The sequence below is a fragment of the Magnolia sinica genome, chromosome 7, assembly GCF_029962835.1.
Source record: "Magnolia sinica isolate HGM2019 chromosome 7, MsV1, whole genome shotgun sequence".
Lineage (NCBI taxonomy): Eukaryota > Viridiplantae > Streptophyta > Magnoliopsida > Magnoliales > Magnoliaceae > Magnolia > Magnolia sinica.
Window position 1 is genome coordinate 25,046,529 of NC_080579.1, and position 20,588 is coordinate 25,067,116.

A 20,588-nucleotide genomic window follows, 5' to 3' on the forward strand; every position below is an offset into this window, starting at 1 on the left:
TGCGATTGTGTGTAATCTTGAGGGAATTTCACACTGAACTGGCTACTCATCCTTTGAATATATAACTGTACATATAGTGCGGGAGTTTTAAATGATATTCATGTACAGGTTGATGAGGAGCAAAGTACAAAATCTGCCTAATAGTTGTTACGTGATCTTGCAGTTCAAGACCAATTGTAATTTACATTGTTTTGTGTGTTAAAATATTTAATTTTGTAATTGTAATTAATGAGATATTGGTTTGTATAAGACTTCGGGCAACCACTTGATATGTATATTGGACTTCCCTTCATGCTTGATTCATTCCTCTTCCACTAAACTGGTAACTCTGAAAAAAAAAAGAAAAAATACCTAAAATTTGGCTATCTTTAAAAGTTAACACTCAGATTTTCAGAAAACGAGTCATATACTCGAGTTTCAAAAACTGAGGCGTTATAATGTTTTGAGCTTTCTTAGATACAAATTAGGATAAAAGGGATAGAGAAAGTAGTACTTATCTAGCTTCTTCGGAGTCCTCCTTCAATCATTTAATTTTATTCTGTTTTTATGTTTTTCTTTTTTATTTTTAGTTCAATCATGTCTTTGGTTGGCTAATCTCTTAAGTAGAGGTAAGAGGTTAAGCTTGTAGTTATTCTTAATGTTTTAAATTACTTTGATTCATATAATTGGGATAATTGATGAACATGTAATTGATATTTGGTTTGAATGAAGATTTATTTCTAGTTTATTTTGATTCATTATCGACTCCGGACACATTGGATGCTTACTAAAGCTAAGAGTAATTCTTGTCTATTTTGTAAGGGATGGATCTGTAAAATCCATTAATCTATCATAGACTCTTGGCATGATAGATGTTTTGAATTCCTTGTGATCAATACTTTTCATTATGTGGTAACCAATTCAACTGAAGTTTAAATCTATTTTGATATATGAATTATGATTTAACCACTTCATTATCCAACTGGATAGGATAAGATTTTGATTCTAGTTGAGTAATCCAATTGAATAAAGTAAATTAACATTAAGATATGGCTATAAGTGGATCATTAGTACTCTAGTATTTTATCTTTATTAACTTCCTTTTCAATTACGACATTACTTTTTAATTAGAATTTAAAGGTATTTTTAATTCTAATTATAGTTCCAAAGTATTTTAGAAATCGTACAATCATAAGTCCTTGTGGGTATGACTTCGGTTTCACTGAGTCATTACTATAATGCAGCCCTGCACTTAGAATTTTCTCACAACAACTGACTTGGGTTAGAATGGAAGGTCTACATCATCAAGAGTTAACTTGTTGTCAGTCGTGCCTTTGGCTCTTATCCCTCACAGGTGTATATTTGTGCTATGGATATAGGATCTAAGTACTGGACCCCTAAACATTTGCATTTAAGGATTAAAGTTCAAGTTATTGGAGAGATTGTGTTACGTTCCAAGGGCTAACAAGAGCCAATCATAGTAAACCATATGTTATTTTTCCCTTGCTTCCACCCAGATCACCACAATGTTAGCACTCCACTTATTTAAATCCCTCAATCCTCATCATTACTAACACAATAACACAACCTTCTTTTCTAGCCCTATCCCAGCTTGGCCTTAGCCATATTCCAATTATCCCTTGGCAAAATCCTAACTCAATGCCAATAAATACCAAAGCCCCCTGAGGGAGTTCCATGAGTAGGATTTAGATTGAAGAGCTCAATTATCTTCTCTCGCGGAAGAGTGCTTATGTTCTTTTTTTCCAACTTACATGTGGAGAAGACCTTTCAACTTGCAATATAGATTTCACAGAGTATGAACAGAGATTTAAGAGCTCCAAGTATTTTTCCACACAGAGTATTAGTGTTCTTTCTTTCGCCACTCATTTTTCTAGTATGCTTGATCAATTTAAGTGGTTTCTTTTAATTTTTTATTTATACTGATTTACATTTTACTGCACTACTAAAATGTACCTCTCACACTCCTGCAAAATTTCCCTTCTTCATTTATTTTCAAACAACGATTCTAAGGTTGAAATCTTAAAATTTTTATATGTTTTATATATCATCCACGTACGAATCACCCATCTGGGATCCTCTTCCACATTATCTAATTTTATTTGAAGTTAACTACATTATTAGTTGTCAACAATTACAACTAACTATAACTGCCTAGGAACCTCCAATGAGAAAACACCCAAAATTCCTTCAAAATTCCCGCGAACCGTTGAATTCCAAAATAGGACGCGTTGTCCCTATGGTGTTCAGACCTGTCTTTTCATCTCTTTTACTCCTCCCAGGATTATCTGAGCAAGCCAGGCGATTTGTATTATTTTGCACAGACAACAAAATCAGCGGAGAAATCACTCAAATCCAAACCGTACAAATGACAAACCTAATTTTGCTGAATCATAAGTCGAAATTTACACGATCGTTGGTGGACATTTGTTGAAATGAAAAATAGCCACTCTTCAACAAACAAGTGTCCACGAATTAGAGATTAGAGATGTTTAAGCAATCTGATTTTGTGATGGTGATCAATCTGATAACGTACGTGTATCAACCATCACATTCTAGTAGAGTATGCTGTAACTCCGCTTCTTTGGAAGTATATGCAATCAAAGCTGATGGAACACGTTTTCCAGTGAACAATCTTCACCGTCCATTTTTATTTTATTAAAATTTTTTTTTATTATTATTTTTTTCATTATAGGGGTGTGGCAGGGCCATGCAGTAATGCAAGTCATGGAAGACCTTGGTGGCCTCAGAAGCTATGTTGATGGGCCAGCCCCCACAAGGATTTAATTTAAAATCATGTGGCCCGTCCAATTTCTAACCTATTGGTTGAATGGTTAGATTAGTCATATTTATACGACTTTCCCTCAGCTGCACGCGCTTTCCGTAGCAAACATAACTTCATACACGTCGTCTTGCGTGTGGCCCATCTTTTAAACCTTGCCAAGAGCAAAGAAAGAAAACGTGTTTAGCGAACTAATTTTTGTTTGGCAAACGTGATGGATTTTAATTCACACTATAAACTAAGAATGAAGCGGTGGATTCACAGGAGTAGAGACCAAAGATGTGCCAACTTGCCACACATGCGATAAATCGAGGCAAATCATCAATGGGCCTCACAACCATATCTTTCAGGTTCATACGTCATATAATACATCTACGGTTGAAATGCATGGTTAGAAAAAAGATCACCAATGGTCAATATTTGATAGACCTTTGTGGGCGAATTAATGATTTTCTCGTCCTTTATTTTATGAAGATTATATTCTCATGTCGAACAATGCTTGTTACATGGTCCAGATTTGACAGGTAGACAATGTATAGAACCATTCTCGCGATGTACATCTGCAATCTCACCCGCGCGAAGCAGTTCGTGGTTTAATAAGAGAGCCATCGTCCATGACCCAGTACAAAACAAAACGCTAAAAAGAAAAAACAACTGAAGACTTTACAAGGACAAGAACCTATCCATCAACTCCGTATATAAACTAAAGAGTTCCATGAACACAACGGCCAAAACACAACTAAAGAACGAAAACTTCCATTTTCTGTCCCTCCACCGTTCGTCTATTGCAGACATCTCTCTCTCTCTCTCTCTCTCTCTCTCTCTCTCTCATGGGCAATTCACTCCCTCTATGTTGCATCCCTGTTTCGAAGTCCACGGTGAAGCTGGTATTCTTTGATGGCACCACGAAGATCCTCACAGGAAAGCTAGTAGCAGGCGAGCTCATGTTCCAATTTCCTGATCAGATCATCTGCCATGCTGATTCCTTCTACATCGGCCACCCGATCCCAGCACTGTCCATCGACGACGAGTTGCTAAAAGGTGAGACGTACTTCGTTCTTCCAATTGACCCATTTGCAAACCAGGTCTTGTCAACCAAGATGCTCTCGACGTTGTCTGCAGCTACCAAACGTGGCGCCATTGGCTCACGGGACCAGCCATTTCAGTACATCAAGGGAAACAATGGCCGGATGATTATCAAGGTTTCGACAGATTTCTTGATAAGAATAATCTCAGGAGGAGGTGAACAAGGGTGTAACACGATCAATAGCCCTTTATGTAGTACGCCGGAGCTGCAGAAGCATTACAAGATGCTGGTGGGGCCCAAGGAGCTGTTGTGGTCACCTAAGCTTGAGACTATTTCAGAGCATATGGACCGAAGGATGTCGCCATGTCACTTATTAGGGTTCGAGTGGTGATCGGGGAAGATGGGTGGGTGGTCAATTTTCTTTTGAATTAAGAACTATTCAAATTCTTTTTAGCTAAGGAAATCTAAATCTTGAATCTTGTATTCTCATATTGTAAAGTATCACATGAATGAAAGATATCTCCACTATCTTGTTGCTGTAAAAATGATTCTACATTGCCTGTTGCGACTGAACGTTTCTGCAATGGTGGCCCCTTTCATTTTTGATTAAAAGTATATAAAAGAAAAAAAAATCTTAAAAGTAATCTAGACCATTGATCCAATGGGTCCTATCACGCCCCAAACTTGGAAACCGGTCTCACAAAATTTCTGATCACCGAATCCGGCATCGACAGCCTCCGTAGTACCCCATTCTCGGCTCCTGGCACCCATTTACCAAGTTCCGATCCTAGGATCCTACAAGAAGGATTTTCAACATCAGTTTGATTCATAATGAGCATAACTAAATGCATAACTCACAAAAAAAAACTAAAAACTCCATCACATTTTCACTATGATCAAAACTCATAAGTACAATGCACATAAAGGGAAATACATTAATGATAGACAAAAGCTCCAAGATGATCTGCTATGCGCTCCTGCCTCAGCGCTGCTGTGATCCAACATCACCTGCACACAACGGTCCTGCATAAGCTTACGAAAAGCTTAGAGGGTGGTGAAAGTGTGTGCGCAATGTAGTAATACAATTATGCAATATCAGAATAATGCGGAATATGCTGATGAATACATAAACACTATTGGTTGTACCAAAGCCATGATGCAAGGCATGAATGATGTCGTTCATACCAAGGCCATGCGATACGAGATGCAATTTAAGCATACGAATCCTCATTTGAGTTCACAAATCAATACAACTCAACTTTGAAATATCACCGTGGTCTAGTACACTCCAAACCAGATTGCCGCCCCATTGCACGTAATAAGGTGAGTGAAAGAGACCTCACTATCCGTATGCCAATATCGGGCTTGACTCATTAATAGCGGACACATTCCTCGAGCTGGTCAAATTCAACCTAGCTTTGGCCCCTCCTCTAGGGCGGATAAGGCCGCACCGCCTTCCAACCGACCACGACATAGTGAAAAATGCAGCCTTCTGGTAATTGGCACTCGGTGCTTATGCATCCACTCAGTTTAGACGTTGGAGCAACCTCCTGATATAATAAGGGTTTATGGAATTTCACTCAGGGACATCTATAGAACCCTATATAGAACAAGATTTTCGGTGTCCAATCCTGTGGAGGCTACGGCCCTGATGTCGTTAGGGCGTACGGTAGTCATGTCATACAATGTGAGATGCATGAATCACACTATCCAATCATGTAATAATCATGCGCGTATCGCGCGCTCATGTGGGCAACTCCCCCTATCAGGGAGTACCATAATAATCTGCCCAAAGGCATGTGCTATGATCAATCACTCTTCATATCAAGCATACATATGATGTGTATGGGCATGGATCGTGGATCTATACTAAGCATATTATATAATGATGATGTACTCCCCCTTATATCTAGGTTGGGCCTAAGCGGCCTACCCATAATCCTATAGATCCAGAAAGGGTTCCTTCACCATACTATTGCATGACCCGCTAGATGCCCTAGGGGGCCCAAATGAGTCCTAGATGGACTCTAAAAATAAAAGAACTAATCCCACTAACAACTAATGGGAGCCCAACATCTTGGGATAGCCCAATGAGAATAGATAGAGCATGTGAATGGGGCCCAATAATTAGGGTCAACCCACTAAGAGAATGATGCGAATGGGCCTAATAAGGCCTAAGGGAAGGTCACAATGAGGACATCTAACTATCATTGCCTATCAATGTGGACATCTAACCAACATTGCTCCTAAGGAGTGGCCCACATAAGAGATTCATACACAACGTAACGGCTACACATACATTACCTTGGGCCTCCCTCATGGCCTCACACACATAGCATTGGGCTTCATATAAGGCCTCAAATGTATCACAATGGGCCACGCCCATGGACCTCGAATACATCACAATGGGCCTCGCCCATGGGCCTTAAATACATCATATTGGGTCTCGCGTATAGGCCTCAGATACATCTTAAACGGCCGTGCCCATGGGCCTTAGATACATCACAATGGGCCTCGTCCCATGAGTCTCTAACCTATCGCAATGGGCCTCATCAAATGGGCCGTAAATGCATCACCATGGGCCTCATATACAACAAGTGGGCCGTACTGCTTGGGCCCCATATACAACAAATGGACCACATATCTGGGCCTCGAATACATCAAATGGGCCACGCGACATGGGCCTAACAATACAAACAGATGGGCCCCGCCCATGGGCTAAAGTACATCATGATGGATCTCATGGATGGGCCGCACCAATGGTCCTTAAGTGGGCTTGAACCACACCAAAATCATTTCAATAGTTGTAGGTGTAACATGTGTATCACTGTACACTATCATTCCATGGGGCACATGGCCCACTAATGATGATCAGCACTATCCAAACATTGTTCAGGTACATCAGTACCATCCAAACATTTCCCATGTAATTCCGCACCACCTAAACATTGTCTATGTAAATCAACACCATCCAAACATTGTCCAGCACCGTCCAGCACCATCTGGACGGTGTGGATGGAATAAATACGTCAAGGTGGGTCCCACCCACTGGCAGGGAAAAATGGATGGACATGTGAATATACAACACGTCATCAAGTAGGCCCTGCCTGTCCAGAACATAGATGGACGGCGTGGCTAACAGATACATTACGGTGTGGCCCACATAGCACCGTCCAGATGGTTTGGATGGTGTGGATGGAATAAATACATCATGTGGGACCCGCAGAACCTGCTGACGTCAGTCAGTAGATGGGTCCCACCGTTTGGACAGCTTGGAAATCGCATATGCCAAAGGAGGTGGGCCCCACCCATCCACTGACGTCAACAACAGCAGCTGCAAGAGATGCACGGTGTGGATGAGCCCACTTCATGGTGGGGACCCACCGTTCATAAAAGGATGGACAGTTGGGATCAGAACACACCATCACGGTGTGTTCCGCTGACAGGTGGATGTGGTGGATGTAACACGTGCCACGGTGGGGCCCTAGCTCAAATAGCAGCTACAAAGCTGGTTTGAGGCACCCAGCCAATCCGCCTCTCACACCAGGTGGGTCCCACGTGGGGCCCACCATATATATAATATATATTTATTATATAATTATTATATATATATATATATATATCTTTTTTGTTGCCTCCAGCATCCAGCCCACTATCAAGCAAGCTGGACAGTGCAGGATGACGCACCTACATCACGGTGGTCCCACATAGTGGGCCACCAGATTTGAATCAAGCTGATATTTATTTTTCCCTTTCATCCGGGCCAGTGTGACCATCCAGTCATGCAGGCCCCAATTCAGGATCAAGGTGGCCCACTTGTTGGATGGCATGGATAAAATTCACACATCATAGGTGGGCCATAGATCATAGAGAGAGAGAGAGAGAAAGAGAGAAAGAGAGAGATTAGTGATGACGGAGGGGCCCCACCACTATGGGCCCCTCTTCAATACAAGCATACATCAAGGTGGGTCCCACCATATGTGGGCCCTTAAATAAAAAAAATAAAGATAAAAAAATTTGGGTCCAAGATCAACCACCGTCCACTTCTTCTTGGCTCCTTGGAAAGATAGTCTCCTTGGCTTCGATCTCAACAGAAGATGATGAAGAATGAAGGGTTGAGATGAGAGATGAGAGGGTTAGGAAGTGGGCCACACACAAAACTCTCTCATGGAGATTGGGATGTTGGAATTTTTTTGGGTTGCTTGGGAGATGGACTTGAGAAATGAGAGAGAGTGGGTTATAAGGAGAGAGAGGGATGGGTGATGGAGTGATGGATGAGAGAGAGAGAGAGAGAGAGAGAGAGAGAGAGAGAGAGGTGGGTTGTGTAAGAGATTTGTTGACTTTTGGGGTTGCTTGTGTAAGAGAGGTATGGGTTGTGATGGGTTGAGTGATGTGTTGAGTGATGGGTTGAGTGATGTGAGTACTTGACTTGTACTTGACCCTTGATGGGATTGATGTAACATTTGAGTAAAGATTCTCTTGGGTTTTACAACACACGTCGTTTTCCTTGAGCTGAACGGGGGTCCACATCTCCTGGCCTGGGTATCGCCTCGGTGTGTGAGATGCGGCATCAGAACCATAGCAACGACGGGTCACTAGGGTACAAGTCTCGAGTTGAGTCGACTTGGGTTGACAGTGTGCAACTCAGGGTCGCATGCAAACGCCGATTCCAGGTCGAGGGTTGTTGGAATTCGACAGGGATGATCACGGGAATCTACGGAATAGTACGGGTCATGATGCGGGTCTTATAAGTCCAACCTTTCTTAACCATGCATTGAAAAGAAAGCCAAGGGTGGAACATTTTTGGATGTGCTTGTAAGATACTTTACAACATATCTTTGCTTATACTTGGAATTACACCCATTGTACAGCTAAGTAAATATGTTGTTTACTAAGAATATTTTGTTGTGCAGCACGCCAACAATGCAAGTGAACTGAGATCCAATCTCCGGTCTCACCCACAAATAGTAAACAGGAAGAAATAAAATTTAGAAGTAGAATTCAAGCATACTAACAAACCACAAGAAGATATACGTGGAAAAACCCCAACAAAGGTAAAAAAACTACTGGTGCAAACTTCCACTATGAAGAAAACAAGATTACAAGTAATATACTCACCTTGGACGTATAGAAAACCCTTAGCCTTACTTTAGAAAACCCTTTTCCATACCCTATAATAACCCTAAGACCCCTATTTATAGTTTAGGAAACTTCTGTTCCGCACCTCTGTGAAACCACCTCAAAATTATGCAGTCTGCATCAAATCCGCGCACAATTTAGTTAACCCTCGACTAGTTAAGCTAGTTCCTCGACTGGTCGAGCGGACCCTCAACTAATCGAGCCCAAAAAATCCTGCTCACTGGACTTCGAGTCGAGCAGCTCCCTTCGACAGGTCGAGCAGACCACTTGACTAGTTGAGCAGCACAGTGAAACCACTACCAGAAAACTGGGCAAAGGATACAGATAAAATCTGTAGCTAAAAGTCTATGGCTACGGTTAAAATCCGTAGCACGACCGTAGCCATTGGTGCCGTAGCCATAGGTCTAAAAGCTATGGCTACGGCTTTAAGCCGTCGCCATATGTACAATGGGTATGGATTATATCCGTAGCCGTAGCTTCCGTAGCGCTAAGGTATTTACGGCTACGGATTCTACGTGTAGCTAAAAGTAGAGCAAGAACCGTAGCAATAGGCTGAAATTAGCAACAGCTACGGTTTCCAGGCAAATGTCTATGGTTAATAGCCGTAGCTGTTAAAAACATAGGTATGGGTTAAATCCGTAGCAATAGTTTCCGTAGGTATAAATTATATATAGCTACGGATTATATCTGTAGCTAAAAGTAGAGAGATAACCGTAGCAATAGGCTGAAATTAGCAAGAGCTATGGTTTTCAGATAAACAGCTACGGTTATAGCCATAGCTAGTGCCTATTTTTTTTTTTAAACAAATTAAATAATAATGGTATCTCTTACCATTACAGTACATGCCCTGATGACTCATGTAAGCTAATATAAATAAATACTTCATGGCTAAATCATTCATTCATTCAATCAAACACAATTATTCATTCAATCAAATACAATCATTCATTTCCATTTACAAAAGTACAATGCCAACATAATAGTTATATGTCTATTTAAAGTTCTTATTAACAGCAAGATCCAATGCCTTCTCGCAGCCAAATAGCTTCTCAACAATCGCAAGCAAAAACTCCGTGGATGTGCCTTTATTGGTTATCAATATGCCATCAACTAACACCCTATTCTCAGCTTCGTTTTGATCTAAAAGCTTACTGCACATGGCTGAAAAATTTCATCATACAAAATGGAAGAAATTTTTAGACATTATACATAAGAGGCTAAAAATGTGTTTGTGTATGTTTTGAAGATTCAGCATATTGAAATTAGACTCTGTTTCCATAAAAGCATGTAATCCTAAACACCCATTTTCAAATTCACATGGAAAGAGCAACACATCTAAAATTCAAATCTCTGTAGGAAAAAAAGAAAAAAAGAAAACTATAATTCCAAATACCCACTTCCAGTTCATGAAGAAAGACTAAAGATCACATCAAAATCTATCTCTCTCCCCAAGGACCTGAAATTCTAAACTCCCAACCTCAAATTCAAGAAAAAAGAGCAAAAGAACAAAGCTAAATTCAAATATCTCTCTGAAAATCTGCAAAACCCTTCACCAACTGTTCTATACAACAGCAACTGTTCAACTAAACCCTTCATACCCCAACAACTGTTCCACACACTTCAAAATTCTGCTACCATTGTTCTGTACGACAACAGCATTAAGATATATTTAAACAATTGTCAGTTTTGAACAACAACTTCCATTGTTCCATTGTTCGTTAGAAAATCTGCAAAAGGATTTTCAATGGTATGTAATGTATAGAAAATCTGCTACCATTGTTGTGTGGAACACAACCCTATCTTTGCACTTCCTCTATATGCAACGCAACCCAACCCAACCAAAATTCAGGTTGATAGTGAAACCATTTTGGGTTTTGAGAGAGAGAGAGAGAGAGAGAGAGAGAGAGAGAGAGAAGATGCATACCGAGTTCTGTTCCCAGCAAGGTTCGCAAAATTCAGGTTGATAGTGAAACCATGTGATCGTCCATTGATGATGTTAAATGCAGGCACAGGTAGAACTAGAGTTTTGTCCCAGCAAGGTTCGCAATGTGTTGCATGACAAGAGTGCAACTTAACAAACATACGCTTCAGCAGTGAGTGAAGGGCCATTGAATAATCATACATTTTGAACTGTGTTTGGACAAAGATGCTAAAAAAGATTATTTTCTGTTGATCTAAAGAGGCCAGTGAATAATCAGATATGATGCATCATGTGTTGATGAATCTGTAGCTCCACCTTTTTGTAGTCTTAGATTAGCATGCACAGATGATGCCTGCAACCTTCTCGATTCCTCAGAAAGTTGGTGAGAGATGAGCTGGCCAGAATGGGCTTGAAGGACCTGTGAAATATTCATGTAAACTACAATATGCATAATAGTTCTCTATGACGCTGGGTATAGGTAATAGAAAAAAAAATTTTGGAAGCAAAAACCTTCAAAAGAGTGGAACTTGTCTCTAGATAAAGATTTATGATAGAGCTGGAATGTTGGAAAGGATTGGCAGATGCATCATTTGTTGCTGCAGAAGGTATTTCTTTTAAGAACCTGAGACAATCCTAGAAAAAAAGAAAGAAAGACATGTCCATGAGTGGACTCTAAACATTTTCATGTTCAAGAAGCTTTAAGAGAAAAAAAATGCAGCATATATTGAGGACAAGTTCATTCATACAATGGAAATGAAATAAAGCATGTGAATCACCTTGAAATAAGTATCCTTGTATGTGCTCAGATTTTCGTTCAGCCATTGCTCCAGATTTATGTGTTCCTTACGAGAAGCAACTGCAGCCAGTTTGATGCTGAATGTAAATGGAGTCATGTCCAATACTGATTGTAAGATCTGTGAGATGACATGTACATGAGTATAAAAAGCAGCAAATGCAGACATGGAAGAGAGTTGTAATACCTGTAAACTGCTTGTGCCGCAACCTTCAACTGTGACAGTGCCACCGGTGACTGCTGCGCCTGCTAGGAAATAACTTGCACTTGATGCATCGCCTTCAACATACACATTTCCAGGGGACCTGTTTGACCATGCCATTACTTGTGAGTATGTTTGTCCATGGTTAGCTTTCCTAGTCCATCACCAGACTTGCAAGGCTGTCTGAAGTTTGAGATCAAACTTACTTGTATTTTTAACTACCCTTGACCAGGAATCGGTCCCAGCTACCACTGTGCTCCACAGTGACACCAAAGCGTTCCATCAGTTTCAATGTCATCTCAACATAAGGAACAGAAATTAATTTATCTACTATCTCAATTTCCACATCTCCCAGAGCCAAAGGAGCGGCCATGAGCAATGCAGTCAGGTACTGGCTACTGATAGATACAGAAAGCTTCACCTGCAAATGGGAGGTGTAGGATATTGCATCAAGAATCATCAACTACTACATGAAACTTGGATTCCAGTCCAAGGGGGGAATCTGGGAAAGATGTTCCATATGTATTAGTGGGAAAGCTTCACTCTACCAAAGAATTATGACTTGCAAATTACAATGCTTTTGGATTGTAGAGTGTGACTGTCCCATTATACTATTTTTACGAATAACAAATTTTTAACAAAATGGGGCTTTTCATGTTAGAGTGAACTAATCCCATCACTGTGAGAGGAAGTTCTAAGATTTTTAGGCAATCTTGCAGAATAACATTACAAAATATCAAAGTTCAAGTGGTACCTGGTAGATTGGACACGTTCTTTCATAGTTGTGGACATGGCCATAGAATGCAATATCGACCCTGTACTTCTGCCAAAGTCCTCGAAGGCTCTCCTTTCCCATTAGCTCCTCAAAAGACCCTCAGCATAGAAAGTATTAGAAGAATAACCCAGAACCCGATGTGCAAGGAATATTAGCCATGGCTACTTTTGTCGATCAACTGTTGCCAGGCAGTGCTCAATGAATTTATATTGCTCTGACCCTTCTCTCCAATCATGCTCGGTGTCAGCTATACAGAAGCGGAACATTCCATAATCGGTTTGATACCTGGAAATGCATGTGAAATGTCTTTTTGGTGATTTCTTTGTGCGCCAGATGAAATATTCTCAATCCCGGATGGGAAATTTTAGATTTTCATTTCCTTTTAAAGTAAAGTATCCTTTTTTTAATTGCCTCTGTTTTTAAAACAGATTCCATTTTTTCTTATTATATTTACAAGGTCGGATCCTCTACAATGTTAAAAATAAATTTATTCTACAACTCTTGCATGCGGGACCAACTGTAATGTTTTCATGGCATCCAATCCAATCTGAAGGGTCACCCCAACATGAAATTGGGACTCCTCATGTGGACCAGCATGAGAATCTGAGGTTTTTTGCGTGGTGGTTCATTTTTTCTATGGTGTGGCCCACAGTGATCTCTTTATGCAATTCAAGCTGCTCATAAGGTGAGCCCCACCATGATTATATCTCCAAAAAAATAAACCCATACAATCATCAGGTAGTCCACACCAAATAAAGCAATTAATGAACCACCCCAAAACCTTCAAATTCACATGGTGGCCCGCATGATGTTTGGATTGATCTGATTTTTTAGGCATCCCATTTACATTGTTGGGCAACCCTTCTAAACAGGTTCGATGGCAAACTTACACCATGGTGGGCCCGCCTGCAACATTTGTGAATGAGTTCATTCTAAAAACATTACAGAGGACCCAGCCACTATATTACACCTTTGGATTTTATTCAAGCTCCCTGCTACGAATCATGATAATTCATATTTCGAATCTTAATCATATGATAGAGCATTCCCTCAAAGCAACATGCCATGATTTCTAAACACCGTTGTGGCGTAAACTATGCAAAGGTGGGTAGGGCCTGAGTGAAACAAGATTTGTAAAGAACCCCCAATATCTGGGATAAGGTTATGAATAATAAAGAATTAGCCATTGGGAGATTGTGCTCCTCCCCACAAAATAAATGGCGGGAAAAACCAAAAAAAAAGGACATGGAATCATGGGCATAATCAAACAAGTGTGCCAGATGCGCATCTCCAAGCATGGGTTCAATCATGTAAGTGCTGACATAGCAGTGCGTTTAGATTCTAAAGTTTCCTGATAAAAGACGAAAGCTTGAAGGATACATGTGACAATTACAGAAGATTAGATTATTCTTCAAATCATAAAACGTAAACAATTTCATGTGATGTGATTCTCATGTTTCCATACCAGAACTTGGCCCTATTCTCAGCTGGAACGTAGAAAATGGTTTCAGCTAACACACCACATTCTCCTCCCGAATCCATATTCCCATAGAAGGATCCTGTTCCAGGCCAATCTCGCTGATGGTTACCACTGCAATCAAAATCACAGTTCGTCATTCAATATATACCTAGTAGCTCCCATAAACTGTATACTAAACTTTACTAAGCCTGCACACACCCCTATATGCCACACAAGTGTTAACTGGAATGTGGTCAACATCTGAGCATGTGTCTAGTGGATCCAGCTCATAGGTAACCTGACCGAAAAATCAGGCTGGTCAACTCATCAAGTGGTCCACACATGTACACTGAATGTGGACTGGCAGAAGCTTTTCTAAACAGTAGCGTGTTTTTTAACATATGTGGCTCATCCGATGACTTGACCCGCCTGATTTTTGTTAGGTCATCTACAGAATGGAACTTGGCATCTAAACAGCTCAAATGTTGGTAGAGCCGCAACTTGGATTCAGGTCAACCTGAACCCAATTGACCCAACTCGAGTTTAGGTCAGATTGTCATGGTCCTCAGGTTGGTTTGGGGTGGAAAACACCAACCTGGTTTGAAATCGGGTTGGGTACTGGTTGAGGAAATTCGGGCCGGGTTTGGGAATGATCACATGTACTCGGGGAGGTTTGGGTCAAGTATAGAGGACTTCGATAGATATTGTGTCAAATGTATAATTCTTGGATTCATATTTCTACTGCCAATTCATAAACATTAAATTAAGTACCTTAATATCTAAATTGTTGTGAGAAAAACAGAGCTTCAATAGACTTTGAAAAAGAGAAATCAGTTAATGTATTAAATATTTGGGGCAAGAGAGCATGAAATGGAGGCCAACGATCCATGAGGTTAAACATCACCAGAAAAAATATGAACGACAGTAGAATGGGGAGCCAAAGTTTTAAAAAATTAAAATTAAAATTAAAAGAACAGAAGGAAAAGAAAAGAAAATGCACTCTAACCTTATTTGATGGCTGCACCCGATATCATTCCATGCTTATCAAATTGGATCTTGACAAATTTACCGAAACGACTGCACCAATATAATCAAGAGGGCAATCAATACAATATAAAAGTTCCATAATTTGAGGAAAAGTAGGATGATCATAGAGTACAATATCAATTCAAATTCTTCAGATATGAAAGATGCACATGGCATTTTGAAGAAATTCCAGAAAGATTAATGATTTTAAAACTGTGATGTGCTAGATTTCAAAAAGGCAAAAGACATTACATAATTTCTTAATGAAATGTACACTTGGAACAGTATCTCACCTGGTAATGTAAGTTCCTAAAGAAAGGGAACAAATACCACTCCCCCCCCCCCTGCAAAAAAAAAAAAAAAGAAAAAACAGCAAAACATGAGAATAATATTGTTAGGATACAATATTGGACTCTGAAGTTATTTACATCAACAGTGATGAAAACAAGTTCAGCAGTTACTTCTGGCCAACGAATTTCTAAATTCAAACACAAGCAAAAGTGAATCACTCGGGATGCAGCAAGCAATGGATCGAAGAGGAGTCTCATTTTTATTTTTTTTTTCGTTCTCTATTTAATTACAGATGTCTCTGAAGTAGGTATAGATATGTACATTGGGTGTTTGCTTTCACTGATGTGATACCAATCTTAGACTAAGATTTTGAATGTTTTTTAAAGACATGATTAGCGTGATTCCTCCATTTCTCTGAATGCCTATTGTCATACATTCAATTTAAATATATATATATATATATATATATATATATATAATGACAAATGTGTCTTTCCACTAATACCACAATTATAAAAAAGAAAAAAAGAAAAAAGAGAAAAAAATAGAAACATCAACCTTTAAAATGTCTAGCAGATTAACGACGATTGTTGACAAGACAGCAGCCCTGGCAGCGGAAAGAGCGCATTCAGCAAAACCCATATTGGCATCAGAGGGAGTGTTGGAATGATGCTGGTGAGGGGAAGCATCTAGACCTAAAGATGATGAGTTAAAGGTACCCCCATGATCACCTACACCTCGAAAAGCAAGCATTAAGCAAACAAAGAACTACCCTATTGTAATATTTCCCACAAAAATATAAAGATTCGGAGCCCATCATGAGAAAATCATGTCCTCAAGTACACTCCCTGTGATTTGTGGTAATATTACAAGTGATCAATTAGACACAGGGAAAGTTTAAGGCTGAAAGGACCTGATAACCAATTGAGGCATCAATATTAGTAGATTTACTTACATTTGTGCCTACATTGAATATATTTGAGTAACGTAAAAGATTCTCAGGTTCTATCTTCTACCTGCTTAGCCATCATACAAAATGCACATCTACAACCAATTAAGGCATCAATGTTAGTAGATTTAAAACATTTGGTACTTTCATCGTGTACTACATCCCATCAATGCAAGACACTTCCATCATGCGTCTCAAAATTACAACAACATATATACACATTTCAGGCAAAATTTATGTTGACAAACCTGCAAAGAAGTGTCATCAGAAAATAAAATTTGAACATAAGGAGCAACAATGGTTCTTAAAGAAAAATAAATTTGATTTAAATAGCCATTCATTTCTTCAAAAAATCTGAGCAATGTTTGATTTAAATAGCTAACATGCAGTCTAATCATAAGGAAATGGAAAAAGAATTAATAATGATGTTTCTTGCTATTCATATCATAATAAAGAAGGTGACAGTATGCAGAATGTCCTAGAAAAGAAGCACTATTTGAAGTACCTTTCATATATACCACATTTAGAATGCTCATAAGGTCTTTGAAGTACACAATCTCATCATTGGCCGAACATGACATTCCATAAAAGAGCTCCACCTAGGTATTCATAGTAATCCTCCACTATGGCACATTAATGCATGGATATGGAAAAGTTACCATTCCTCAACATTACAAAACAAAAAAGAAAAAGGAAAAAAAAAATGTCTTATTCATGAATTCCCAAAACACACTCAAGCTGACATGTAGTGAAGACCATTTCATTATTATGAAAAACACTATTCTATTTATGATTGGATCTCAACATTGAAGGAAAATTTTAATGTCATATAAATATGGAGGTAGGCATATAAATATCACAGTGAGCCCAAAGAAGGTTTCAATGGTGGGAGTTCCTATCCCCACTGTTTCCTGTTGTGTAGCCCACTTGAATTTTCAAATGTGCTTCATTTTGGGATCACATCCTAAAAATAACTAAAAATAACTAATGGATGGAGTGGATATTGACACGTAGGTTCGGCTTCCTATAACAGATGTGGAAGTTCTTGTCCCATATCTTTCCTTTATTGCATTTACTAATGACTACTTTCAGTTTGCACAGATTGAGCCATGGCTTACTGATCCTGACTGTTGATAAGATGAATCTCACCATAGATGGGCAATGCCTCAACACTCTCCTAGATATGACCATCCTAACCCTTTCACTGCTTGCATCTGCAAACAGATGATTTGGGAAAGAAGCAGAGCAATGGTCCACATTCAACTGAAAATGGCAAAGGATGTTCGAATCTTGGAGAATTTTGGAGCATGGTTCATCAGGTGGGTTCTATCAAATTAATAGTTTAAATGCGCAAAACCTACGAGCTGAAAACCAGAGGAGACTTTGCATATTCCTGGGCTGAAGATCCACCATTTTCTGAACCATGTACTTAAAGTGAAGCCTATGATTTGGGTGTTGTTGATTTGGTGGGGCTCAACAAGGATGGAAGATCTTAACCCCTGACATTTATTGTATCATGTACCTTTTTCTTAAATGGTGGGGCTCACTAAGAAACAGAGAGATTAAATGTAATACATGTTATTGTTTGAAGCATTTCTTCAAACAACTAACATGCAGGTGTCGGCGGCCATGGACAGCAGCTAGCGGATAAGGTTGCCACTGCCATGGATGCTGCCCAAATTTTGATAATTGAAAGGGGAAGTGAGATAGACAGAGATGAAGGAAGCGAGATCAAGAGAGAGAGTACCTTCGATTTGATGGTAGCTGTCGTTGACAATGAGGGACGAGCAACCTCTTGTGATGGTAGCTATTGTTGATGGAGGTTGGGCGGCCATGCATTGGGGCGAGATCTGCTGCTACCGTAGATGGGGAAGACTATGGACATCGTCGGTGGCTGATGGGTTAGGGTTTGGAGTAGAAAGTAGGACAACAATGTTACTCTGCTTGTGATGGAGGCGCGACAGGTGACTGCGAAAGTTTGGAGAAGAGGAGGGTTAGGGTTTGGAGATAGCAACGATTAGGGGTATGGAAAAGTAGAGGGCTTTTGATGTAAGAAGTAAAAAAAAAAAAGAAGGGGAAAATAACTTTTTATTATAAGAGAGAGAGGGCGTGAGCATTTATTTCACCGGCCAAGGTTTCCCACATGATGGATTGCCAGTAAAAATGGGTCGGGAATTCCCACATTTCTTGTAGTAGGAGGTCATGAGAGGGGAGATCGAGAGAGAGAAAAGGGACGCGAGAGATCGAGAGAGAGAGAGAGAGAGAGAGAGAGAGAGAGAGAGAGAGAGAGAGAGAGAGAGAGGGACAGACACGAGAGAATGGGGTTTTTTCAGGTGTATGAAGGTTTCGTGAGAGAGAGGGATAGAGGCGGGAAATGAAACTTCCCGTGAGAGGGGGAAAAGAAAAAGGCCTCGCGATTTTTCGCACTTTCATTTTCTACGGTTCCACTACGGCTTTAAACCATAGCTAAAATTCAAGTTGACCATAGCTATTTTACTGTCCGTAACCGGCCCTCCGCGTATGCACATCTGACGGGTTCTAGTGGATGGCCTTGTCATGGGCTTTGTGGGGTCCATCGTGATGCAATTGATATATCCACTCTGTCCATTAATTTTTTAATTTTTTTTATAGGAAATGACCCCAACATCTAGGCAAATTGAATGTCTAATTGAACCACACTATCGATCAATGGTATGTATTAATCTCTACTGTTTCCTACAGTGTGGTCCACTTGAGCTTTTGATCTACTTCCTTTTTTGGGCACTTGCCCTAACATGCTCTTTAAAAATGGATAGACGTATTAGATGGAGTACACACATTTTAATGGTCCTCGTAAAGTCTCTCATAGGGCTATCCAAGGTTATATGAACGTGTGAAGGAGGTAGCTTTTAGCTACGGTTTGAGATTTTTAGCTACGGTTTTAATCCGTAGCAATATAGCTACGGTCTATATCCGTAGCTAAAAACTATCATAGTCCATAGCCTTTGGTCATTTTTTTGGTAGTGAACACATGTCTGATCCACTGACCGACATTGGTGTGCTTGCTCTACACCTCAACAATCTCCCACTTGGAGACACATCTCTATAATCCTTCATCTTTTACATCTAGAGTGCACCACCTCCCTATCTTCAAGCCTGAAGACCAATCAAAGCTGAATAAAGCTTTAGCTTTTCCTGTGTGACCACCTTGGTCAGCATATCCACAGGATTATCTCTTGTATGGATCTTCTCCAGAGCAATTGATCCATTTTCCAGTAACAAACGTATGAAGTGATATTTAATGTCAATATTCTTGGTCCTTGAATGAAAGGTTAAATTCTTAGCCAAATGTATTGTACTCTGACTGTCACTATACAACTTGCAATGTACTTGCTTCTTTCCTAACTTTTCCATGAAACCTTGTATCCACACCATCTCCTTGCACGCTTCTGTAGCTACAATATATTCCACTTTTATTGTACTGATGGATACTATCTTCTGTAATTGAGAGACCCAACTGACTGTAACATTACCCAGAGTAAAGACATACCCTGTAGTGCTTCTTATGTTGTTGATATCTCCTGCCAAATCTGAATCTACATAGCCTTGTAGCTTGATTTCTGATCCTCCGTAACACAGCCTTACATCCATAGTACTTACTAGGTATCTAAGGATCCACTTCGCAGCTTCCCAATATTCCTTCTCGGGGTTGTTCATGAACCTGCTAACAACTCCCACTGCTTGAGCAATATTTGTCCTCATGCTCACCATAGCATATATGAGGCTCCCAATAGCTGACGTGTATAGGACTTTAGTCATGTAATCCTGTTCCTCTTACGTCTTTGCACCTTGCTCCTTAGAAAGCTTGAAGTGGTTGGCTAATGGAGTGCTAACCGGCTTAGCACCTCCCATACTGAATCGATCAAGTACCTTGGCAATGTAATCTGCCTATGACAAAATTAGTTTCTTGTTTTCCCTATCACGCTTTATCCTCATGCCTAGGATTTATTTTGCAGCTCTTAAATCCTTCATGAAAAATTCTCTAGACAGTTGTCTTTTGAGATCTGAGATGTCCTTCATGCTTGATCCCGCCACAAACATATCATCAACGTACAGGTGAATGATGATGTACGACATATCAAACTTCTTCAAATAGCAATAGTGGTTTGCATTACATTTCTTAAAACCGTTTCCTGACATGAAACTGCCGAACTTCTTATACCACTGCCTCGGGGCCTACTTCAGGCC

At 39.9% G+C, this 20,588-nt stretch overlaps 3 protein-coding genes across 3 annotated transcripts; 1 reads left to right on the top strand and 2 right to left on the bottom strand.

Moving 5' to 3' along the window:
• The first annotated feature begins 3,609 nt into the window (after nucleotides 1-3,609).
• On the top strand, nucleotides 3,610-4,197 carry LOC131250598 (uncharacterized). Its single transcript, XM_058250885.1, has one exon. It carries the CDS (start codon nucleotides 3,610-3,612, stop codon nucleotides 4,195-4,197), a length of 588 nt encoding a protein of 195 aa, XP_058106868.1.
• A 6,922-nt stretch (nucleotides 4,198-11,119) lies between these two features.
• LOC131250599 (uncharacterized) lies at nucleotides 11,120-12,294 on the bottom strand. The gene is made up of 5 exons (XM_058250886.1): nucleotides 12,068-12,294; nucleotides 11,847-11,964; nucleotides 11,643-11,780; nucleotides 11,377-11,499; nucleotides 11,120-11,284 (listed from the first exon to the last, which is right to left on the bottom strand). The coding sequence occupies exons 3-5, from the start codon at nucleotides 11,757-11,759 to the stop codon at nucleotides 11,120-11,122; spliced, it is 405 nt and encodes a 134-aa protein (XP_058106869.1). The 5' UTR covers nucleotides 11,760-11,780; nucleotides 11,847-11,964; nucleotides 12,068-12,294.
• A 477-nt stretch (nucleotides 12,295-12,771) lies between these two features.
• On the bottom strand, nucleotides 12,772-14,694 carry LOC131252027 (nucleotide pyrophosphatase/phosphodiesterase-like). Its single transcript, XM_058252977.1, has 2 exons — nucleotides 14,102-14,694; nucleotides 12,772-12,921 (listed from the first exon to the last, which is right to left on the bottom strand). Exons 1-2 carry the CDS (start codon nucleotides 14,251-14,253, stop codon nucleotides 12,798-12,800), a joined length of 276 nt encoding a protein of 91 aa, XP_058108960.1. The 5' UTR covers nucleotides 14,254-14,694; the 3' UTR covers nucleotides 12,772-12,797.
• Nucleotides 14,695-20,588: the final 5,894 nt, after the last annotated feature.